Consider the following 23,842-nt stretch of genomic DNA (forward strand, 5'->3'; position numbering starts at 1 on the left):
TTTGCTTTGACTTTAGGTGTCCTATTTTTCTTTTTCTTTTGTTTCCTATGACTTACGGTCTTTTAAAATTAAACTTTAATAAAATTTTGGAAAGCCCAAAAAGTTTTCAAAGTAAGTGCTAGACAGTCCTTAAAGTGGTCTCAAGTAAAATAAAAATAAAACAGTTTATCGATAATGATAACGATAAACTGTTTGGAAAAACTTGGGAAAAATATAAGATAGGTACAAAGGGTGTGCACATATTTATTTGTTTTTAAATTTTAAATGCAATACATAAGGCGAAAATTAATAAGATCCTTTAAATATTTTTAAAAGACTCCAAAACTATTTGAGAGAAAACCAGTTCTAAGGAAATGGACAAGATAGATTGACTCTAGCCTATAAAGTAGGTGTCTGGAGGCCAAGGGAAAGCCAGGGCTGAAAGTATACATTTGGGGAACTTCAGCTGAAGCCAGAGAACAGATTTTTAAAAATGGCCTGGAGCAATGTGTAGGACGGGAGGAAATGGCCTGGGGCAATGTGTAGGATGGGAGGAAATGGCCTGGGGCAATGTGTAGGGTAGGAGGAAATGGCCTGGGGCAATGTGTAGGACGGGAGGAGATGGCCTGGGGCAATGTGTAGGACTGGAGGAAGAGCTGTGAATGGAACTCTGAGTAACCCCAACAGGTAATGGGGAAATAGAAAAATTACAGTAAAGGGAGTCAAGAAATAGCGGTCAGCGAGGTGGGAGACAATGTTGCAGAAAGCCGCAAAACAGAAGAGCAGAAGAGAGACAGGCCCATAATTTTAGCAGCTGTGAGTGAACAGAGTAGAGGGCACTTAAGTGGACAGGTCAAAGGTCATCAGAATGCTTTACAAAAGCAATCTAGTGGAACGGCAAGGGTAGAGAAGCCAGACTTCAATGAGGCTGGAATGAAATGGAAATGGAGAACGTCAACACAGGCTGTCTACCTCTTGTCTTACAACTTAGAGCAAGGCGCCCTCCGGTGTTAGGCTCCTACCTTTCCACAGAGACCAGGAGAAAGCTGCTAACGTCCTTGAGGATTACATTTTACAGGATGGCACCCAGGCCCTGGAGCATAACATTCCTGAGTTGTAAAGGTGGCAAGAGGGTTTTTCAAAGATTTACATCTCAAAGGAACATGGAATTTGCAATTAAAAGTTTTAACTAACTGCTCTAAGAAAAAGGAAGTTGAGAGCCTTGTGGAAAAAGTTTGTCTTAAGTCTAGTGAAAGCTGGGAGTGGTGGCTCACGCCTGTAATCCTAGCACTTCGGGAGGCTGAGGCAGGTGGATTTGTTTGAGTCCAGGAATTCAAGACCAGCCTGGGCAACATGATGAAACCCCTGTCTCTACACACACAAAGCAAAAGTTAGCTGGGTGCCATGGCACATGCCTGTAGTCCCAGTTACTCTCATCACTGCACTCCAGTCTAGGTGACAGGGTGAGACCCTGTCTTGGGGGGGGGGGGAAAGTTTAGTGAAGTTGAGGGGAATGTTAAGGCTGCTTGGTCAGAATAGTTTTTTGTTTCTTTGTTTTTTGTTTGTTTGTTTGTTTGTTTTGAGATGGAGTCTGGCTCTGTAGGCTGGAGTGCAATGGAGCGATCTCCGCTCACTGCAATCTCCACCTCCCGGGTTCCAGTGATTCTCCTGTCTCAGCCTCCTGAGTAGTTGGGATTACAGGGGTGTGTCACCATGCCCAGCTAATTTTTGTATTTTTAGTGGAGACGGGGTTTCACCATGTTGGCCAGTCTGGTCTCAAACTCACGGCCTCAAGTGATCCACCTGCCTCGGCCTCCCAAAGTGCTGGGATTACAGGTATGAGCCACCACATCCAGCCCAGAATAGTATTTCTTGTCTATGCCCCAATTTTATTGTATTTACAGGCAATGCCCAGATAATTTATTTAGTATCATTTGCAAGATTCAAAACAAATTCCAATTAAGTCTTTCTCTTTTCTTTTGCTTAATGTCAGGGTAGAAAGCAGTTTGTGGTCGCAATGGTGGGAGAGAGATAACATTATTCCACAATCACTTTTGAACTAAGGAGAAGAGAGAATTTGAAAACTCTCATAAGATTTTTAGTTAATACCATTCCACATTCAGATCAGCATGTGAACTCCTGGATGCATCCTCTAAATGAGGATCAGCCATCCCTTAGGCCAAATAACATCCACAGAAGTGCAGGCATGTAGGAGAAGCGACATGCTGTTCTTACTGCGTTAGGTGTGCCATTCCCCTTTTGAAAAACCCCTGGATAAATGAATCTGTGATATAAAAAGTATAAACCAGTGTTAGAACTTCCTGTGATTTATCAACTGAAAACCCGAATAAATCACAGCTTGCTCAGTATTCTGCCAGCATCTCCAGCAACTAGAGTCGTCTTTCATTTAGGCTGCTGTGAAAATTCTTCAGAAGCATGGAGGGCTTTTATGCCAGTTAGTTGTGCAGGCTGAAGATTTCAGAAATGCAAAACCACATCTAACTTATTCTCTCCTTGAATTCCTAAGAAGCCTCCTCAAAAATGGACAGCCCTCAAGGCTGATAAATGGTAAACATTGAAATTAATTACAGTCTGACAGCCAGGATGCGTTCACGACAATGTGGATCAACAAGCTTGTTTTCCCTGGAAAAGGCATAATTTGGAAGACCTTCGACAGCTCTGAAAAAGTGGTATATGTCACTCATCACAATAATGACAAAGTTACTCTTAACTAATGACAATAATAGTTACTATTGACACAAGTTTTAATCTTAATAAATATGCAAAGTAGATATTATTTCCCCCCACTATACAATTGCAGAAATTGTGTTTCAGAGAAGAATAAGTAATTTGTCTTTTGCTGGTCAATTACCAAACACTGCAGATGGAATTCAAAGCCTGATGTGTGTGCCATCTTCAACTCTACCCTATAACCTCTTCACAAAAAAGAAACTTATAAGCCCTTCTAACTGGCTTACAGAAGCTGTTTATTTAGAAAAAGTGATAACACACTTCAGTTTAATTAATCCTAAATGAATTCTGTTAGTTTCTACACTTCACCAAATGAAATTTGTCATATTTTGTCATAGTCTTAGAATGAAAAAAAAAAAAGTGTTTATTCTCAGAAACAAAAGTTCTGAGTGCCCAAGAGTCCCCTTTATATGCACTGCTAAGAGTGTCCCTTCCCAGCTGGAGCAGTCATAGGAATTCTCCCTCCAGGTGATTCTCCTCAGCCTCTCCCCTCTTCATTTGCCCCCTCATCTCCTACGTCCCTGGCCCTGTCTCCTGGGGTCATGCTACTGGCCCTTTGCCTCCTGGGATGCGCAGCACTGCAGATTTTCTGTTTGACACTTGCCTTCACTAGAGGCCCCAACACTGGCTAGACTGCCACATTTCACCTCTCTCCAGGGTTTCAATCTGTGCCCTCATTCCACATTCCAACCACTGCATGGAGATTCCTTAAGAGGCTCCTGGAGCTCTCTGCCCAACCCATTAACGCAAACCCCTCTACACAAGTCTGGGCCTTAGCCCAGCTGCAGAGCCTCCTCCCAGCTCCCCTAGTATCAGAATTCTCCCTCCACCCGCAGATCCTGGGTCACTTAGGCCACCACCCTAGCACCAATCCATCCAGAACACCGCTGTTCGGCAGATAATAATAATAACTGAAAGCTGAAACAATTCTTCAACCTCATATCCAGGGCAAGATGTGTGTGGGTATTCACATATCCACTCACACAAAAAAGGATTATTGAGAGTCTACTATAAACAGCTGTGGTGGTGGTTCTTGAGAGTGGTGGAGAACTGAAATGAAACCTAAAGTCTATCACATTACTTGCCACTTTCAACCGGAAAAAACTCCTGTTAACTTAATTCCACAGATGTGTATTAAGCTCCAAACATGTGCATGGTGCTGTGCTATGTGCTATTTATCATTGAATATTCTCACTCTAACCTGCCTTTCAGCAATAAGCCATAAGCCAAACATTTTATAACAATAAAGTAATGAAGCAATCAACAATAACTTAAACATACATATTTTAAGATTTCTTTGAATCGCTGAATTGCATCAGCATTTCTGGAGGTATCATGAGCCACCTCCGTTGGCTTTATGCCGTAGAACATGCAGAATGGGAGACGTATGTTTGAGTTGGAGGGACATTAGTGATCACTTAATTTAAACACTCCATTTTATGGAAGAGAAAAGTGAGAGCCAGAGATGCTAACCTATGTTCCCAAGACCACAGACTATTTCTGGGAGCCAGGCCTTCCCCCATAGGGCCCTCTCCTGAGGCTTCTTCACTGGTAGAAAAGATGAGCAGATCCACTCTCTCTGAACGTACAACTCATCCCACAACCTTCTCAGGATTTGGTGGAAGCTGTGAGGTCCCTGTGTTACATCTCAGATGAACCCTCCGTACAGGGACATATTTATTCAGATTACTAAACACGAAGACCCAAGCACTATGTAAAAGTGATGTTCACGCCTTGAGAAGAGAACTGCCAGACTACCAGGGCCTCATTAAGACTTCCTGGGCTCTAGGCCCTTTGCCTTCATGACTATTAATAAAGAATATTAAAATTATACCTGAACTTCGTGAGCACAAAAATGAATATAATCCAGTATGGGTTGCATTAATTTTTTCTTCTGATTTTAACGAAACGTTTTCGTGGGCTCCTAAAAGCATGGCGGGCCCTCAAGCTGTGCCTCCTGCAGTTTGCTATTGATTGTGATGCGTAAGTTTGCCTTTCTCTGATGCCCCAGGCAAAGGAATGACCCCTTCACCTCCTCGCCACCAACAAAACCATGACCACAAAGCCTTGGTGATAAGTGGGGAAGGGGAGGGCGAGGAGACGCGCCGATGCAACCAAAAATCTGTCACTTTGTTCAGGCGTGAAGTTTTGTCACGCTGGGCGCCAGGGCGTGGCAGCGCGGGAAGCGTCTGGATTCCAGAGTCTTAGCTCTGCCTTTTTGAAATGGGAAAAGATGATCCAGGAGTTTCCACCACATTACCCCCGCCAGGCAGGCCCGATCTGCCGCTGTAATCACGGAGTAATAATGGCTCTCTCAGCGGTCCCCTGGAGCTGCTCCTGCTACCGCGTGAATTCCTTGCAGACCTCGCTTCCCTCCACCAACACGCAAGGCGCAGTGGTTTTTAAGAAGTCAGAAATCAGCTGGGGTGCTTAAAATGTCATAGCCGAAGTCTACTCTTGCTTCTTTTGCTACTGAGCGCCATCTAGCGAGACTTAGGTTTCACCGCATTGAAAAAAACGTCCACGAAAGAGACTCAGCGGGACCTCAGCCCTGCCAGTCAAAGTGAAGCCTGAATTTTATAGGCAAGCTGAGCTGAAACCTTGCCCTTGGACAGGATCCAATCAAAGGAGATGTATCGCTTTCTGTCCAACACGTGAGTAAAATGGGACAGCGCAAAAGAAGGAGATGATGATATGATAAATGTTAGGGAGATGAAGGCGCTCAGCACGCAGCCAGTAGGACAGGCGGCAAGAGCGGGTCAAGGTTAAGGGGCGGGGCTGGAGCGGGGGTGTCTCGGAAGGCACGATCTTGAGTTGGAGAAAAGGGAGTGAGACCCTCTGAGGTCTGGCAGACAGGGAAAGCCTATTTTCAGGCCTGACAAACATAAGTGCACTTGGGACCAGAAACAAGAGGCTTGAAAAAGAGGCAGTCTTGGACCACCAGGGACCTATGATCTCCATGAATTCATAAACTTTTTGGTGACAAGGACCATGATCTTTTTAACTTTGACTGTAAAATGCCTCAAGGTGTTCCCTGCAGGCAGGGGACATCTTTAAATTCTTTTTGATCACTTGATGGAGAGCTGGGAAACAAACTTCCTCAGTCACCAATTGGAATTGCTTTTCAGTACCTTTGAAATGCACACAGAAGACATTATATAAGTAAATCCAGGGGAGAAACTGTTACATCCAATGCGCTTACACTGGAAATCTCAGAATGATACAAATATTTCCAAGCCCTACATGGCAGCTCACTTACTTCAAGACACATTCATCTCTGTCATATTTAAACAACAGGAAAAAAGGTTGGAGCCACTGTAGTATCAGACTGTACTTTCTACAAGCAACACTCTGCCTCATGAAAGGGTGGAGCAGACAATGGATTTGAGCTTTTGTTTAGTTAGGGGAGCTTTATTTAAAGGAAAGCATTCATGGAGTCTGATACGTCTGCGAGTGAGAATGGCAATGCCGGTGTTGGGGCAGGGGGCCTCTCATTCTTTTTCCCTCATCCCTTATGAGCCCCTTGGAGTCCTGAGGTGTCTCCTGGAAACCCCATATTTGAAAACCTCTAGAATGATTTAAAAAGCCAAACATTGTAAACAGATATGAATGTTAATCTTGGATAATACTTACTAGCCAAAATGGGCTTCCGTTTTCTCACCGATGAAAATGATGTCAGCAATATCCATATGGATCTGATAGGCTGCTGTGAATATGATTGAAGACACATGTTGAAAGTGCCCGGCACTGTACCAAACAAATAATGGCCCTTGATAAGTGTGGGCTCTTTGTTTATGTAAATAACTGCCCTTTCCACTGAAGCTGGAAGTTCAGGGTCATGATCCCCAGGGACACTCCAGGGACAAGGCCTGAAATGCAATGACATGTCTCTTCTGAATACAGCCAGAATCTACTGGGATGCTAGTAGACTAGGCCCTGACCTCTGGCCCGGCTGGATCTGGATCTTCCCACCAACTGCTAACGAGCAGCCACTGACACAGATCTGCTTGCCGAGGTCAAATGCCCTGGACTGCCTCTATGGAGAGACTGTCAAATATGCTGTGTAGAAGAGCTATCCGCACGGCTTAAGAATAGAAAGCTAAGTCATTTTGCCAGCAAACAATTATAGTAAGCCCAGAGAATGCCTCAAACCATACTATGTATTTGTTAAACGTGGTACAGGATCATGGTGAAATATCTGTACAGTACCAACAGTAAAAATAAATGGTTTGGGCCAGATGCAGTGGCTTACGCCTGTAAGCTCTGCACTTTGGGAGGCTGAGGCCGGTGGATCACCTGAGGTCGGGAGCTCAAAACCAGCCATAACCAACATGGAGAAACCCTGTCTCTACTAAAAACACAAAATTAGCCAGGCATGGTGGCACATGCCTGTAATCCCAGCTACTAGGGATGCTGAGGCAGGAGAATCACTTGAACCTGGGAGGCAGAAGTTGCAGTGAGCCAAGATTGTGCCATTGCATTCCAGCCTGGGTAACAAGAGTGAAACTCCATCTCAAAATAAATAAATAAATAAATAAATAGTTTGAAGGGAATTCAAACAAATCCAGGCAGCAAAGGCAATTATAGACCAATTTGTCTACACACCAATCATGAGGATTTCACTTCCTCGGACCCAAACACAATTTGATCATGACTTGAAAATATTCTAGACAATGGCATCTACTTTTTTCTCCCAAATTTACTATTGAGCTCTAGTCTCTTTGCCCGCTTCTTTCCAAGCTTTCAACCACGTTCAGAACAAAGCATTTCCAGTTGTTGCAGCATAGCATATAGATTATTATTATTGATCAAATCAATAGCAAAGAGTAGGAAGTTCAAACTAATTTGTCTTGTACACATGCTCTGGGATGTATTAAGGAAGAGACAAGAGACCAGGCGTAGTGGCTCATGCCTCTAATCCCAGCACTTTGGGAGGCCGAGACAGGTGGATCACCTGAAGTCAGGAGTTTGAGACCAGCCTGGCCAACATGGTGAAACCCCGTCTCTACTAAAAATACAAAAATTAGCTGGGTGTGGTGGAGGGCACCTGTAGGCCCAGCTACTCAGGAGGCTGAGGCAGGAGAATCGCTTGAACCTGGGAGGTAGAGATTGCAGTGAGCCGAGATGGCGCCACTGCCCTCCAACCTAGGGAACAAGAGTGAGACTCCATCTCAAAACAAAAGGAAGAAACAAATATTGGTATGGCCTACCCATGAATAAGTTCATTATTCTAAGGAAAAATGTCTTTGGGATATGGCAAATAAAGACAATGATAACAACATAGGGAAAAGTTTGCTTACAGAAGTTCTGCTAGTTAAACTTCCATTCATCTATCATAGAGCCAATCTTTTCTATCCCTTCCATGGCTCTGTCTCCCCAGAATCAGCCCACATCCAGTTTTCAGTCTTTGCCTAAAGCCTAAAGTTTTAGGTGTCCCTTGAAAAATGACATGAAAGTAAAGAGGATCATGAAAATACCTAGGGAAAATATGTTTAAGGTAATACGAGTGGAAGCAGTGTGAGTTGCTCTACAAATTACTGTTATAGTCTCTTGTTTTGACTCTAATTCTAATTGCCTTCACTTGCCATATTAGCAAAGAGGGCCAGTATGTTAGCAAAGCGGTCCCACAGCTCCTCCTTGGGGCTCTGCCCTTCCCTGGAACTTGTCCCACAGTCCACGAAGGGATGGGGGTGAGACCAGTCAGAGGACTTCAGCACAAACAGGCATGACCTTGGTAACATCACTGATTCTCAGCTTCCTCATCTGTAAAGTGAAGCAATTAGTCGAGAAGGTCTCTAAAATACCTTCTAGCTCTACAATTCTACCTGAAATGTAAAATTTTATATATTGATAAAAACAAACATTAAAACAATCAGTTGGTCTGAAATTCTTAGAGCTGCAGATTTTGAAAGGCTAAGTCGGTATTTGTTGAATGAATGAAGGTTGTCTTAGCTGTCTTGTACCCATGAAGGCGTACACAACAAACAAAACCTATGCTTGGCGATTTAAAGTTTCCTACTACTTCTCTGTAGACTGGTCCTGAATAAATAACATGGAGAAAGCACGCAATTTATAAACTGGTTGAATTTGTTCTTCAATTATACCCAATTCAGGGCCCCCAGATTTGGAAAAATTTGTTTTTCCAATGTTGCCTACTATGCGCTTTACTGATGCATAGGTCATTCCTTGCTGAGCTAAAGGAAGTTATGGCAAAGCAGCTGATTACGTTCTCCCCTCAAAGATTCACAATAGACATTAGCTTATTAACAACCCTAAGAAGTTTAAAAGTAAAAAGAGAAAGGGCTAGGGTTGGAAGAAGAAAGAGCAAGATAAAGGAAGAAAAATCTATTATATTTATTTCACATAGCATTTTTAAAAACTTAGTCACTGAACTTCTTTTTAGTGTAAAACTTATCAAATCCTGCTGAATTAAGTTCAGCAAATGTTACCACTTGGGAAATATTGGACCGGATGATATCTGGTCATCCTAATTCTAAAAATCCTTTCTATTTATGTATCTTGTAAAGCACAATTCTGATCATATGCTTCCCCTGCTCAAAAATCCTCCATGGCTCCCATCTGACTCTAAAGTCCAAATTTCTTAGCACTGCATTTAGATACTGGCCTTAACTTACCTTTCCAGTCTTAGTTCCCTTCTTTTCCATCCACAAGTCTCTGCTCCTTCCTAACTGGGTTCCCTCTGCTCTCTCTTCTCATTTCTGTTGCTTTCCCATTTCTGTGGCTCTGCTCATGCTGCTGGCTCCAGTTGGAATGTCTTTCCTAGTCTTTGTATGGACAAATGCAACTCACTTTAAATTCTCACTTCAAAGCGATCCCCTCCATGATGCTCTCTTCTCCAAACGATCTTCCCTAGAGCTTATTTAAAGCTCTGTGCTGGTGGCCAGGTGCAGTGGCTCACACCTGTAATCCCAGCACTTTGGGAGGCCGAGGTGGGCGGGTCTCCTGAGATCAGGAGTTTGAGACCAGCCTGGCAAAACCCCATCTCTACTAAAAATACAAAAATTAGCCAGGCATGGTGGCGGGCACCTGTAATCCCAGCTACTTGGGAGGCTGGGCCAGGAGAATCACTTGAACTCAGAAGACTGAGGTTGCAGTGAGCCGAGATGGTGCCACTGCCCTCTAGCCTGGGTGACAGAGCAAAACTCCATCTCAAAAAAATAAAATAAAATGAAGATCTGTACTCTACAAGATATTGGGCTTCTTGTATAGCATTATTTGTATGCATTACTTACTTCCCCTAAATTTCTTGGAAGAATGGCTTTACTGTTGCCTGTTCCCTAGTTCTTTGCACATAATAGGTATTTGGTTAAAGAATAATCTGAAAAGTAAGTGGCTGACGTGATTAAACGGGAAACCTTCCAGGGCAGAAACAACAGTGGTCTGACGACAAGAGGCCTGTTCTGGTTCTGCCATCAGCCCTTGGGGACTCCGGCCAGTTGCTTCTCTACTGAGAGTTCAATGTGCTCAGCTTTATAAGGATAAAGAAGGCAGACAGGGGCCACTGGCCTTCCAGAGCTAAATATCTGAGATTCTCTTGATTTCTAATCCACTTTCCAAACAATTGGAGACAACCCTGTAGAATTAGGAATAGAGTAAAATAGAACAATTAATGACAAGAAAGAAGAGAGTCTAAATATTAATAGGGAAGAAATAATTAATCCAAAAGAATGACTCCCTAACATTAGGGCCTTAGCAAGAGACCAAGATAAATTTATATTTGAAATCAGGAAATCATCCTGAGTTCTCAAAGCCATGAACATAAATGATGACTTTACTGCTTTATAAATGCTTACTTAAAAAAAAAAAAAAAAAAAAAAAAAAACTAAGTAACAAAACATTCCTAATTCTCTAATGCAGCAGTTTTCAAAATGTGCTCCCCAGACCAGATGCATCAGCATTACCTGGAACTGTTTTAGAGCCAAAATTCAGTCCCCATTCCACGCTGCCTGCACAGGAACTCTGAGTGTGGGGCTCAGGAATATGTTTTAACAAGGCCTCCAGATGATTCAGATGCACACTGAAGATTGTAAATAATTATATTTGGAGCTAAATATAATATTACTTGTATCTGTAAATTCATTTTTCAAAGATACAGAGTGTGGTTCTCTTTTCCCTCCAGTCTGATATCACAACTGTGCAACCCACTCCAAAATGAGGTAATAGCAAATATATTTGGTCTCTTGCCTTTGACTGCTGCCAGTTCCATTGCTGAGAGAGTCATACATTCGCTAACATCTGCCCCATTTCTTACAGCTGATCAAGCAGATCCCTGCAAGTTCCTGGCCTGCGGTGAATTTGCCCAGTGTGTAAAGAACGAATGGACTGAGGAAGTGGAGTGTCGCTGCAAACCAGGATATGAGAGCCAGGCAGGCCTGGACGGTCTGGAACCGGGCCTCTGTGGCCCTGGCACAAAGGAATGCGAGGTCCTCCAGGGAAAGGGAGCTCCATGCAGGTGGGTCAAGCATGCTAACTTCACAGACCCAAGAACTCATTACTCATCCTTCTGGGAAACCCATCATTAGAGTAAATTCATATGGTCCTTTCAACCCACGGTTTTTGAACTTTAGTGAGCATAGGAATCACCCAGAAAAGGGCCTGTTTAAACAACATGGCTGCGCCTTACTATGCCCTGTTTCTGATTCAGTAGGTCTGGATGGGGCTCAGGTAAGGCTGATGCTGCTGCTTCTAGGACCCCACTTTGAGAACCCTGCTCCAGGCTTCCCGGCAAGAGTTCCCAAAGACCAATAGGGAAGGAAGAAAAAACCTGTATCAGCTTTAAAAGACTGAATACTTGGTCTACTACCTTAATTGGGGATGTATTTGTGCATAAAATTTGATTTTTCCCATTAGCAAACATAATAGCTTTCATCATAAGAAAGTTGGGAAATATAGAAAATTGTGAGCAAAAAATAAAAATCCCGTTAATTCAACACATTATCTTTTGGTGTTCATGTTCACATAAAATTGATTTATATGGAATTTTCTAAAGCACAATACAATCAGACTTTCTTGTTTTATAGTCCTCTTTTTTAAACTTAGAATGTTTCCCCATATCATGAAATATTTTTGTAGCATCATTTTTACTGATTACATAATGGTCCATTTTCTAGATATGTTATGATGTGTTTAATCATTCCTTCATTTCCAGACAGAAAGGTTAAGAGAAGCTTTTAGAAGGAGGAAAAGGAGGCAAGATACAAATGGCTTTCTATTCAGAAACCAGACTTTAGGTGTTATGAAGGTGGCCTTATGAGCAAAAAGGGAGCAGGAAAGTTTCCATATAATGCAACCTATATTACAAAGGATGAACATCCACATGTATTAATAAAGACAAACATCCTAGTATTAAAATGAGCAAAAATTACAGAGGTGTGATTCATAGAAGAAACCCCACATGACCAGTAAAATACAGAAGATTCTGGATCTCACTATAATCAGGGAAATCCAAAAACAATAAGGAGATACCATTTGAATCTGGCACGAGAAGATTGATGATACTCAGTGTGGGAATATGGAGGAAAGCAAGTTCCATCAAGCATTGCTCGTGCATATACAAATTGGAAAAGCCTTTTTTCAAAAGAAATTTGTCATTATCTATAAACTTTTAAATTTGACTCAGGTACTCTACTTTTAGACAACTATTTCTACAAAAATAGTTACACCTGTGCACCAAGATATGCTTACAAAAATGTTCACAGCGTTACTGCTTTGAGTCATGAAACAATTGTATAGCCCATCAATAGGGAAATGGTTAACCTAGAGCACAGTACATTACTGTGAAACACAGCAGCTAAAGGCAGCAATATATAAAACTCTACTGGAGCTGCCATAGAGGGAAAAATAACATGTCATTAAATGAGAAAGCAAATTGCAGCATACAAGATCCTGTACATGTAATAAATTAGTAACAATACTGTACTTTAAGTATATTAGGTTCAACCATATGGCACTGCCATTTTGTCAGTCACAAATCATCAAATATTGGCAGTTTTGCATGGTTCAATCTAACATGTAAGTGAATTCATAGCAAAAATGTGGAATAGGTACACAACTATCATTCCAGTTAACAATGAAATGGACTGAAATTGAGGTCCGGGATTTTTAATAATGAGAATCTGTTCATGTATCACTTGTGTAGATTTTTTTTTAGGCTAGTCAAGTGCAGTAGTAAGAAGAGGGAAATAAATAGAACAAGCATTTCCATTTGCAATTGACTGTAAACAATCAGTTGAGAGAACTCACTATGTTCGGACCAGCCCACATGTGTAATTTAAAAGAAGGGTTGGGCTGGGAGCTGTAATCCCAGCACTTTGGGAGGCTGAGGTGGGCAGATCACCTGAGGTCAGGAGTTGGAGACCAGCCTGGCCAATATGGTGAAACACCGTCTCTACAGAAACACAAAAATTAGCTGGGCATGATGGCACATGCCTGTAATTTGGGACACCGAGGCAGGAGAATCGCTTGAACCTAGGAGGTGGAGGTTGCAGTGAGCCAACATCGCGCCATGCACTCCAGCCTGGGCGACAGAGCAAGACTCCATCTAAAAAAAGAAAGGTTGAGGGGTGGAAAGAAAGGGTCAATGAACAAGGCTGGATTAAAGTGAATAAGAAGAGGGTTGTATACTGCTTTTGTGAACAGGAATGTATTCCGTTTTTATTTTAATCGGCCCTATTTGGTATTTCAGATGGCTGTAAAGTTCATAATTTTAAACATTTCTCTTTCTTCAGTGAGAAAGATTACTTTAATTCTAGGTTGTCATAAGTGAGATCAGTAAAGCAAGGCATAAGGTGATCTGGAAATAAACACCTCTCAAAAAGGTTAGTGGTGCTCTACTTCCTCCACCTGTGGCTGTCTCTGGGGCATAACATGGGATTCAACTACATCAGAAAATTGACGCTCCTTAGACTAATGGAATGAAATGAACATTTTTCAGCACCATGTGCCAGGCACCCTGCTAGATGCTGGGCAATAGATGAGAGGAAGCAGGGAAGGAAGAAAGGGAGGGAGGGAGGGAGGGAGGGAAAGATGCTTAATTTCTTCAGGAAGAAGGGAAAAATTCCCATATCACCCCAATTTTGCCCTTTTCCACTTCCTGAATATTCCTGTTTAAATGTTAAGTATTAACCCCTGATATCCTCAGCATGAGGACAAACCCCTGTTGCCCCTACGAGCTACTTCAGACAGATTCCCATGAAGAAACAGGACCACAGCAGTGCTCTGAGGATCCCTTGTGCATCTCCGTGACCTGCTCCTCCTCCCATCAGTTCTTTCTGTTCGTCCCAAGATGCCATCATTTATGTGATGAAATTTATTTATATAAGGATTAGCTGACAAATTAAAACCCAATCAACCATAGATAAGACACTGGTTACAATTAGAGGCTTTAAAGTTTGACCCAAATTTAAGAGCTCTGCCCCCAACGAGGTATGACTTTAAGCCACTTCCCCACCCCCTGCCCTGAAGCTCCAAATTTCTCATCTATGTAATGGGAATAACAGGAATAAATTCATGGGTGTTGGTAAGGAATAAATTAGATGCCTTTCAGTGTAAGCTACTCACTACTAGCATTATTGGAGCTGTTTCTGTCAACAAAGGGTAGCCCTGTAAGGAAAAACTAAGATTCCCTACCTGGCACTTAAACCTAAACTCAGAAGCAAATCCGTGAGAACACCAAGTGCTGCAACTTTGAAAACAGCGTTCTCTAAAGAACTGTAAATTTAGCTGCTGTTTTTGTTATTCTACCTGAAAGTGATGAGATGGGGAAATGATACTGAGGGCAAGTGCCCTCCTGAGAAGACTACCACTGACACACAAAGAGCAGTTTCCATTACTTCAGTTACTTGTCATTGTTTCTCATTACACTTTCACCTCTATTTTTCCTTCTATTCTTTTCCTCCATCCAATATTTATAACTATACTCCATACATTTTTACCTTTCCCTCAATTTTGGATGTCATATACATACATTCTGTCATACTAGGAACTTACTTGAAACTTCCTTTTTTTGGTATAATGAGTTAGGCTTTTATTAATCACAATTATCAGTATGCATATACAAAAACAAAGTGCAGATCTAAATCTAACAGAGTAGATTCTGACTTTTCCTTTTCAGGTCTTAACATTCTCACTTTTGTCCTTTAATTTAATAGGCCTAATATGCTCTCTGTGACATTACTTGTAATAATGAAAATTGTTTCTAAATATAGGGGACGGTTTCAGTAAATGATGGTACAAAGTGACATTCATGAGGATGTTTTAATCATATGGAAGTGCTTGTTGTAATCACAGCAAAGTCACAGGTTCACTCACATGCTACACCTCAAATGGAGAAAAGGATGTCTAGTTTTTTTCTCTCTCAATAGTTGTTACCAACTCCCTTTTGAGCTCTTTCTCCACTGAATAGTGGGTAGGTTTGGTTAGTGAGTAGGTTTGTGGGAGGAAAAGGTTGGGATTTTATATAGTCCAATTTAAAGTAGTCCAAACTTATCTGATTAATGATTTGAGCAATCACTTTAGACAACTCAGTTCGCTTGGAACATATAGTGAGGTATGGCTCTCCTGGTCTTGACAGTTCTTCTGGAAGTTTTCTAGTTCCATATTCCCCTCACCTGTGATCTCTTAGTTCTGATCCCAGGCATCTGCCCCTTCCCTGGCATTCTCAAAGCTTCCAAGTCTCCCAACCGGACAAATTGGAACCAAAAATGCTGCCTTAGGTGCTGGGACAGGGAACAATGAAATTGTTAATCAATTTCCTTGAAACAAATAAATACAGGCCTGGCACGGTGGCTCATGCCTGTAATCCCAGCACTTTTGGAGGCCGAGGTGGGTGGATTCGAGACCATCCTGGCCAACATGGTGAAACCCTGTCTCTACTAAAAATACAAAAATTAGCTGGGTACGGTTGTGTGTGCCTGTAATCCCAGCTACTCGGGAGGCTGAGGCAGGAGAATCGCTTGTACCTGGGAGACAGAGGTTGCAGTGAGCTGAGATCAAGGCACTGCACTCCACTGGGTGACAGAGCGAGACTCTGTCTCAAAAAAAAAAAAAAAAAAATAGGGTCTCACTATGTTGCCCAGGCTGGTCTTGAACTCCTTGGCTCAATCCTCCTACCTCAGTCTACGAAAGCGCTGGGATTATAGGTATGAGCCACTGCTCCTGGTTTCAACCTCCTTAAACTGTATTTTTCCTCCTCTCTCCTCTGCCTTCTTCTCACCGAGCACTAGGACTGAAATTTTCCGTCCTTCTCCCTTTCCCTGAAATTGTAATAAACAGATGTTGAGAGAAAGAAAAAAGTTTAATAAGGAAATATATATAGGAAGATAGCTCCTAAATATTATGCCCATTTTATAATGCAAAGAGGAAAAACACAAAATGTAAAATGCATATACACTATCAATAGAAATTATGTATATAGAAAAGTCTAAAAATGTTTATTTTTTCTCTAAAAAAATTTAACTGACACACAATTGTACATATTGATGGGGTACAGTGTGGTATTTCAATACATATATACATTGCGTAATGATCAAATCAGGGTAATTAGCATTCCCATCATCTCAAACATTTATCCTTTCTTTGTAGTAAGAACATTCAAAATCCTCTCTTCCAGCTATTTTGAAATATACATCAACTACAGTCATCCTACTGTGCAGTAGGACACCAGAATTTATTCCACCTACCTAATTGTAACTTTGTACCCATTGACCAATCTCTCTCCATGATACCATGCTCCCTCCCCTCCCCAGTCTCTGGTAACTACTGTTCTATTTTGTGTTTCTATGAGATCAGCTTTTTAAATTCCACATGAGTGAGAGCTTGCAGTATTTGTCTGTGTCTGGCTTATTTCACTTAATATAATGTCTTCTGGGTTCATCCAGTTGTGGCAAATAACAGGATTTCATCCTTTTAATGACTTAATAGCATTCTATTATATATAGTATATATTATATATAATTATATATAAATTATAGTTATATATTATATATTATAGTTATATGTAATTGTATAATTGTATATGTAATACATATGTATCACACTTTATTGATGAACACAGGTTGACTCCAAATCTTGGGTATTATGAACACTGCTGCAATATACATGGGAGTGCAGATATCTCTTTGATATACTGATTTCATTTTCTTTGGCTAGATACCCAGTAGTGGGATTGCTCGATCATATGGTAGTCCTATTTTTAATGTTTTTAGGAACCTACAGACGGTTTTCCATAATGACTGTACTAATTTATATTCCCACCAACAGGATATAAGGGTTCCCTTTTCTCTACATCCTCGATAACACTTGTTGTCTTTTGGATTTTTGATAATAGCCATTCTAACTGAAATAAGGTGACATTTTATTGTGGTTTAAACTTTATTAGCAACATGCTATTACAGAGTTGTTTTTCAGCAACTACAACTCAGAACTTGACTTGAGAAATAAATCTATGTTTTGCAATCCTTCAGTCCTTCTGAGACCACTGCCTAAGAAATAGTAAGCCAACTAAAAGGCAAAACGCGGGGTAAATGCTGAAAGCACACTTCTTCCAACTCAGATGGAAGACACCTGCAAAAATGTTATCTATTTTCACTTGTCATGATATTAAAATTAAAATAGTAGAAAGATGTAGTTACTATTAATGTTGATAAGCCCAAGAAACAAGATACTATGTTTTTGCTTTCTTTTGTAGGTTGCCAGATCATTCTGAAAATCAAGCATACAAAACTAGTGTTAAAAAGTTCCAAAATCAACAAAATAACAAGGTAAAATCATGCTTTCTTTTATAAGTTGGTTGTAATTACTAAACTTGACTTTTGAAGGAAATTAAAAACATTTCTGTCCCTCTTGTTTTAAATAGAAATAAGCAAGATACTTTTTAATTTACTGTTTTAAGGGGAGGATATTTTCTAGTGCAAAAGGATATTTCTAGTGCAAGAGGATATTTTCTAGAGTCAGAAGGCTGGGACTAACCGAAATGTGTAGATAAAACAACAGAATAACAAAACCAATCCAAGTATTTTATAATATTCCCAACCTTTTCTTATAAAAATATACATATAATTTATCAAGTATATTTTAAGGTTGAAATCTTTACAATAACAACATATTCCTGGCATTGAATAATTTTATATACTTTCAATTTCAAATAATAATCAGCTAAAGGAAAAATATGTAGAATATATGAAGAAACAAGATTTGTGAACAATAAGTAACTTAAAAAAATTCATAAAAGTTCATCTTCAGATATTTTTCAGTGTCCTAGATGTCTCTTTTAAAATATTCACTTAATCAACTTATTTTACTAAAATAATTTTATTTTACAAAGGAAAATAACTTGTCTATAAGCAATTTATATATAGTTGACATCGTTTTTTAAAATAACTTTGGGGAAAAAAACCTTGGACAATCTTTAGCCTAAAACTACCCATTTTCAAAAATTATAGTCTTTGATAGAAACAATTGGTGATAATCAGCCAATGTCTATCTAAAGTCTACAGCGCTGGATAAAAACAAATGCCTCAAAGTTTGCACCTACAAAAGTTATCACAGTCAATATATGATCAAGGATACTGGGGTAATCACACCAAATGCTAATAATAATTTTATGTATCCAAGTGCACACTGGGAATGTGTGCCACTTTAGTTTCCTGAAACAAAGAAAATTGGAAAAACAAAAAAAGTTTAGACTAGGGCCATAAGATGACAATAGGACACAGGATCTGATATTGACAAAACGTCCAATTAAATCCTGAAGTACCAGATAGAATTATGGATCATATTTCAAATAAATAAAAGGAAGTGATAATTTTCACAGTAGGAAGTAAACTTGAAGAACTACATTTTACTTCAAGGCCGGAACAAGTATCAGTGCTAATTATTCCTGGCTAGGTGGATTTCTGTGTTGACGGACATTCAGAGGACACATGAGTTCCCTGAGGAAGCATGCTGTAATACATTAACGGTGTCTACTATGGTTGAGTAGGAATATGGTGACTCATTCACAGACTATCTGCCACTCCTGCTACATGAGATGGGTCAGCCTGAGAATCTAAATACGCTTAAGAGGGCATGGAGTACATTTATAGTCAGTTATAAAGTTAAGAATATTTAGTGGCCATCTTCAACATGTCAAAGAAGATGTCATAAATGGCAAGCACGGGCCGGGCGCGGTGGCTCACGCCTGTAATCCCAGAACTTTGGGAGGCCGAGGCGGGTGGATCACGAGGTCAGGAGATCGAGACCATCCTGGCTAACACGGTGAAACCCCGTCTCTACTAAAAATACAAAAAAAATTAGCCGGGCGTGGCGGCGGGCGCCTGTAGTCCCAGCTACTTGGGAGGCTGAAGCAGGAGAATGGCGTGAACCCTGGAGGCGGAGCTTGCAGTGAGCTGAGATCGCGCCACTGCACTCCAGCCTGGGCTACAGAGCGAGACTCTGTCTCAAAAAATAATAATAATAATAATAATAATAATAAAATAAATGGCAAGCACATCCTCTTATCTACTAGTGGCAGTAATATTGGAATGAACCATTGGTTTGACCTTGGGTGGCATTTCTTAAGTTCTTAAAACTATTTCTCTTTCAGGTAATCAGTAAAAGAAATTCTGAATTACTGACCGTAGAATATGAAGAATTTAACCATCAAGATTGGGAAGGAAATTAAAAACTGAAAATGTACAATTATAATTTAGGCTATCTCAAGAGATTTGCTTTCTCAAGGAAAATGGGAGGCTGGCATATTCACTGGTCATCAAAATCCAGGCATACAGTCAACACTGACTATCAGCACACACCATATTTCAAGTATAGAAGTGTCATATACTTGACAACCAGTAAATTCTGAAGAAAAAGACACTTATATTAAAACCCCAAATGCAATCAGTGAAATACATTTTTACTAGTCTTGGACGATAGTCAAAGTGATCGTAAACCAGGTTTGCCTCCAGCTTCCCTGAAAATTTTACTCACAGATCATTTGCAACAAGCACAGCTTACTTACTGTTTAGGGACTGAACAATTTATTGGGAAGCAAACTCTTTATATGCTAGAATGTACATTTAAAAGAGGACTACCTATGCAGGGAGATGCAGGTCTCTCTAAATGCATGAATGTATGTAGTGTGTAGGCACTGTAGTGAGTGTATATATGCTCCACACGACAATGTCTGATAAACACAAACCTCAGTATGCAGTTATTAGGCACACTAGTTTTATACGCAACTACTGCTTACATAGTAGACTGTTTTGTTGCCAATAGTCTTTGTTCTTTAAAAGAAACTGAGGTTCAGATATACATACCATGGAAAATCTTACTTTTCTTGTTACTACACAAAGCTATTTTTAAAGAAGATGGTATATTGGGAGAAGGGTGAAGTTGTACTATATGACATAATCAATTCCTGTCTTCTACCACAGATTAACAATGTCTTCCTATAATGACCAGAATACTTCCTCGTACCAGTTTTGGTGTGTGTATACCTAGACTGGCATCAATGTAATCCAATTCAGTCCATTTTTAATGAGCTGCTTAATAAAAAATGAATGTCTGTATCTCTTTCAAATGTTCTAATATCAGATATATTTGCAAAACCTTAATTTCAATAAAGTAAAAGCGCTATACTCATAGGTTTTTAATGAGCCTATGTTTTAGTATTCTCTAGATTTGCTTTATATATTCAATAAATGATTTTAAGCATGAAAATTTTAATGCTGCCAAAAGACAACAGAGTAGCAAATACAAAAAGCAACATTTAATAGTAAGCTTCAAAAATAAAAACAGGCCAAGCACAGTGGCTCATGCCTATAATCTCAGCACTTTGGGAGGCCAAGGCAGGTCTATCACTTGAGGTCAAGAGTTTTAGATCAGCCTGGGCAACATGGTGAAACCCCCGTCTCTACTAAAAATACAAAAATTAGCTGGGTGTGGTAGCATGTGACTGTAGTCCCAGTTACTCGGGATGCTGAGGCAGGAGAATCACTTGAACCCAGGAGGTGGAGGTTGCAGTGAGCCAAGATCACACCACTGCACTCCAGCCTGGGCAACAGAGTGAGACTATGTCTCAAACAGACACACACACACACACACACACACACACATAAAAACAAAATGTTCTCAATAATGGAGACAATTTTTTGGGAAGTGGTAGTGCCCCATAAGGGTTACAAACACCTAGCTTTCATCACCATTCCCATACCAGTCCTGTCTTCCACCACAGACGAACAATGTTGTCCTATAATAACTTCATTGACTACTTCCTCACCCTAACTTTGGTGTGTGCGTACCAAAGTGAAGATCTATAATGTGGGACAAGGACTTCAAGGTGAAATATGATGACAAGGTCCCACAGAACAAAGAATGGTGGCAAGAGTTGGTGGCAAGAGGTGTACCTACCCACTTCCATATCCCTGGAACTTCACAGAGGAAAACAAATGATGGAAGCATGATAGGCTGACCAAAAGTACATGAAAACATTTCATCAGGAGAAAAAAGGATCTATCACTATCACTCCTGTATAATGTATTCCTCATTCCCTATACTGCTTGTGTTCTAACTAGTATAGGAAATGTAGTTTTCTATGGAGAAAGATAAGTAGGTAAAAGCCCTATATTCTGTGGGGAGGGTCCCATTTTGTGGTAAGTGTCTCTCACTCTTTGGATCACCCCTCTTTTGAGTTGGTCTTTTCCAACCAGCCAGGGAAGAGCTGATGAGGTGAGACAGCCAAAGTCTCCTTCCACTCTCAGAGGACCCACCAGGATCATGATAGGTTCTTGACACAGGGAATGGACCAGCTATATTCAAGGCCTTAGGGAGAAGGAGCCTTCTTTGGGTCCCCACTTTTTACATCCTGTGTCTTCTCACAGATTAGTAAGGGTCTGGAGAAAGGCAGCCAAAATTTGGTGTGTCTCTAATCTCAGCAAAATAAGTAGCTGTCACTCACACAGAGTCCTGCCTGTTTCCTGGATGGAGATCACATAGGAAATTTGGGGCCAATGTTCAAAGAAGTTTCAATCGCCTTGAGTTCCTTGCTTCTTCCTGCAGCCACCTAACACAGCGCTTCCAGCCCTGGCAACTGGATCAAGCTTCAGGAGCCCAGAATTCTCCAACTTATTCCATCTGAAACATGGCAATAAGTGCACCATTTACAACCTGTTCATGACACCCTGTAACTGTATTGAAAGCACAAGATGCAAGTGGAAATTCTACACACGGAGCATTTATTTATTTGTATTTCCAGTACATCAGTTTTTAGAGAAAGCATTAGATATACACTTTTAATGAAATGAGGAAAAACTGACAGTTTGACTAGATGAATTTTCATAAGTAAAAAGAAAACAACCAACTTATAAACCTGTGATTTAAAGGTAAGCTGCTACTTGGTACAAATCAGGATTAAATGTGTAGATATGGACACAGAGAGTAGAATAACTGACACTGGAGACTCCAGAGAGTGGGAGGGGGAGAAAAGCTTTAGGGATGAAAAATTACCTATTGGGCACAATGTATGCTTATCTGAGTGTTAGGTACACTAAAAGCCCAGATTTTACCACTGTGCAATATACCCATGTAACAAAACTGCACTGGTACCCCCTAAATCCTTTTTTTTTTTTTTTTTTTTGAGATGGACTTTCGCTCTTGTCACCCAGGCTGGAGTGCAATGGCGCCATCTTGGCTCACTGCAACATCTGCCTCCCACATTCAAGGGCTTCTCCTGCCTCAGTCTCCCGAGTAGTTGGGATTACAAGTACCCACTACCACGCCTGGCTAATGTTTTGTGTTTTTAGTAGAGACGGGGTGAAACAGGCTGGTCTCGAAGTCTTGACCTCGTGATCCACCCGCCTCGGCCTTCCAAAGTGCTGGGATTACAGGTGTGAGCCACCACGCCCGGCCCTAAATCTATTTTTAAAAAAACAAATTAGTATTGAAGATTCTCCTTTTGAATGTGCATTAATTATTCCTGATTATCTCTTGAAAAACTTCTGAGACAGCTAAGCTTGCTTCATATATTAGGTTAGCAATGGGGAAAGAATACACTGATTTGAATTGAACTAAAGCGTACTCAAAGATGCGGTCCCAGCAGAGTAGGCGCTACCTCTGCCAGTCTCTCCATCTTACCCTTCCATGAGGCTTATGTACAGAACGCCTATTTACTGCTGACCTTCTCCAGTGTGGCAGTGCCATTCCTATATGCTAAGAATGTATACACTGAGCGTATCTTGATCCAAGTTTTAATAACCATAGGTTCTGATCCTATAAATTACACATTATTCATTCTAAAACTTAGTAGAGATCTACGAGTGCTCTGTGTCCTAAAATGTATCAGTGGTTCCAAACTAGGGGTGCAGAATCTTTAGGGGCACACAACCTGTCTCTTCCACTGCTGCTCTTTTCTTTCCTTATTGTTACAACTGCTCCCCCCACTCCAACATATTCTTATTCTCATGTTTAGATATTCTCTGTCCTTCCGTCCTTGTTAGTTTATCTTCTGGGAGAAATTTTAAAACTCTCAATACTTATTATTGGTAATGATAAATAGGGAAGACCTGTCACACCTTCTCAATTTGTGGAATGACAGAGAGGCAACCCTTTGTAAATCCACAGGGGCTACTAAAAAGTATTTGTTTTGGTTCTTTTTATTACATATGATTGGAGCAAAGGCTTTGATATATTTTTCAGTCTAGAACTAAATTACTTGACCGCTCTGGATCTGTTACCTCTTCCATAAAAGGAGGCAGGTCTATCACTAACATGATATTAATTGGCTGACTGATTGACTCAATAAATATTTATTCTACTGATCCAAGTACTCTTAAGCTACTTCAGGTAAAAAAAAAAAAAAAAAAAAAAAAAAAACACACAATGATCTTCATGTTTGGATACCCTCAGAACTATAGTAATAACTTGTGAATGAAAATGTCTTTTAAAAAATATCTAATTAATACAGCTCTACAAACAATACCATTATTCTTGCCTGTGGATTGCTATTCTCTAAGTGTTCACAACCACCACTGATTTTCCACTTAAGATGATCTTCCCTCGGTTGCTTGCAAAACAAAATGGTTCACAAGAATGACCTGGCCGGGCGCGGTGGCTCAAG

The 23,842-nt window shown here is 40.5% G+C and overlaps 2 protein-coding genes across 13 annotated transcripts in view; one reads left to right on the plus strand and one right to left on the minus strand.

The window, feature by feature from the left end:
* IMPG1 (interphotoreceptor matrix proteoglycan 1) overlaps positions 1–20,370 on the plus strand; it is a 144,932-nt gene extending 124,562 nt beyond the window's left edge. For both annotated transcript variants that reach the window (XM_005552515.4, XM_015449161.3), the window contains 3 exons: positions 11,005–11,203; positions 17,438–17,510; positions 19,334–20,370. In XM_005552515.4, coding sequence (XP_005552572.3) covers positions 11,005–11,203; positions 17,438–17,510; positions 19,334–19,411 — 350 coding nt within the window. In that variant the 3' untranslated portion in view covers positions 19,412–20,370. The remainder of the gene's footprint in view (positions 1–11,004; positions 11,204–17,437; positions 17,511–19,333) is intronic.
* Positions 20,371–21,939: 1,569 nt separating this feature from the next.
* MYO6 (myosin VI) overlaps positions 21,940–23,842 on the minus strand; it is a 165,700-nt gene continuing 163,797 nt past the window's right edge. For all 11 annotated transcript variants that reach the window (XM_065543812.2, XM_065543811.2, XM_074037612.1 and 8 more), the window contains one exon: positions 21,940–23,819. The gene's annotated coding sequence lies outside the window, so the exon portion shown is untranslated. The remainder of the gene's footprint in view (positions 23,820–23,842) is intronic.

This window comes from Macaca fascicularis, chromosome 4 (genome assembly GCF_037993035.2).
Source record: "Macaca fascicularis isolate 582-1 chromosome 4, T2T-MFA8v1.1".
Taxonomy (NCBI): Eukaryota; Metazoa; Chordata; class Mammalia; order Primates; family Cercopithecidae; genus Macaca; species Macaca fascicularis.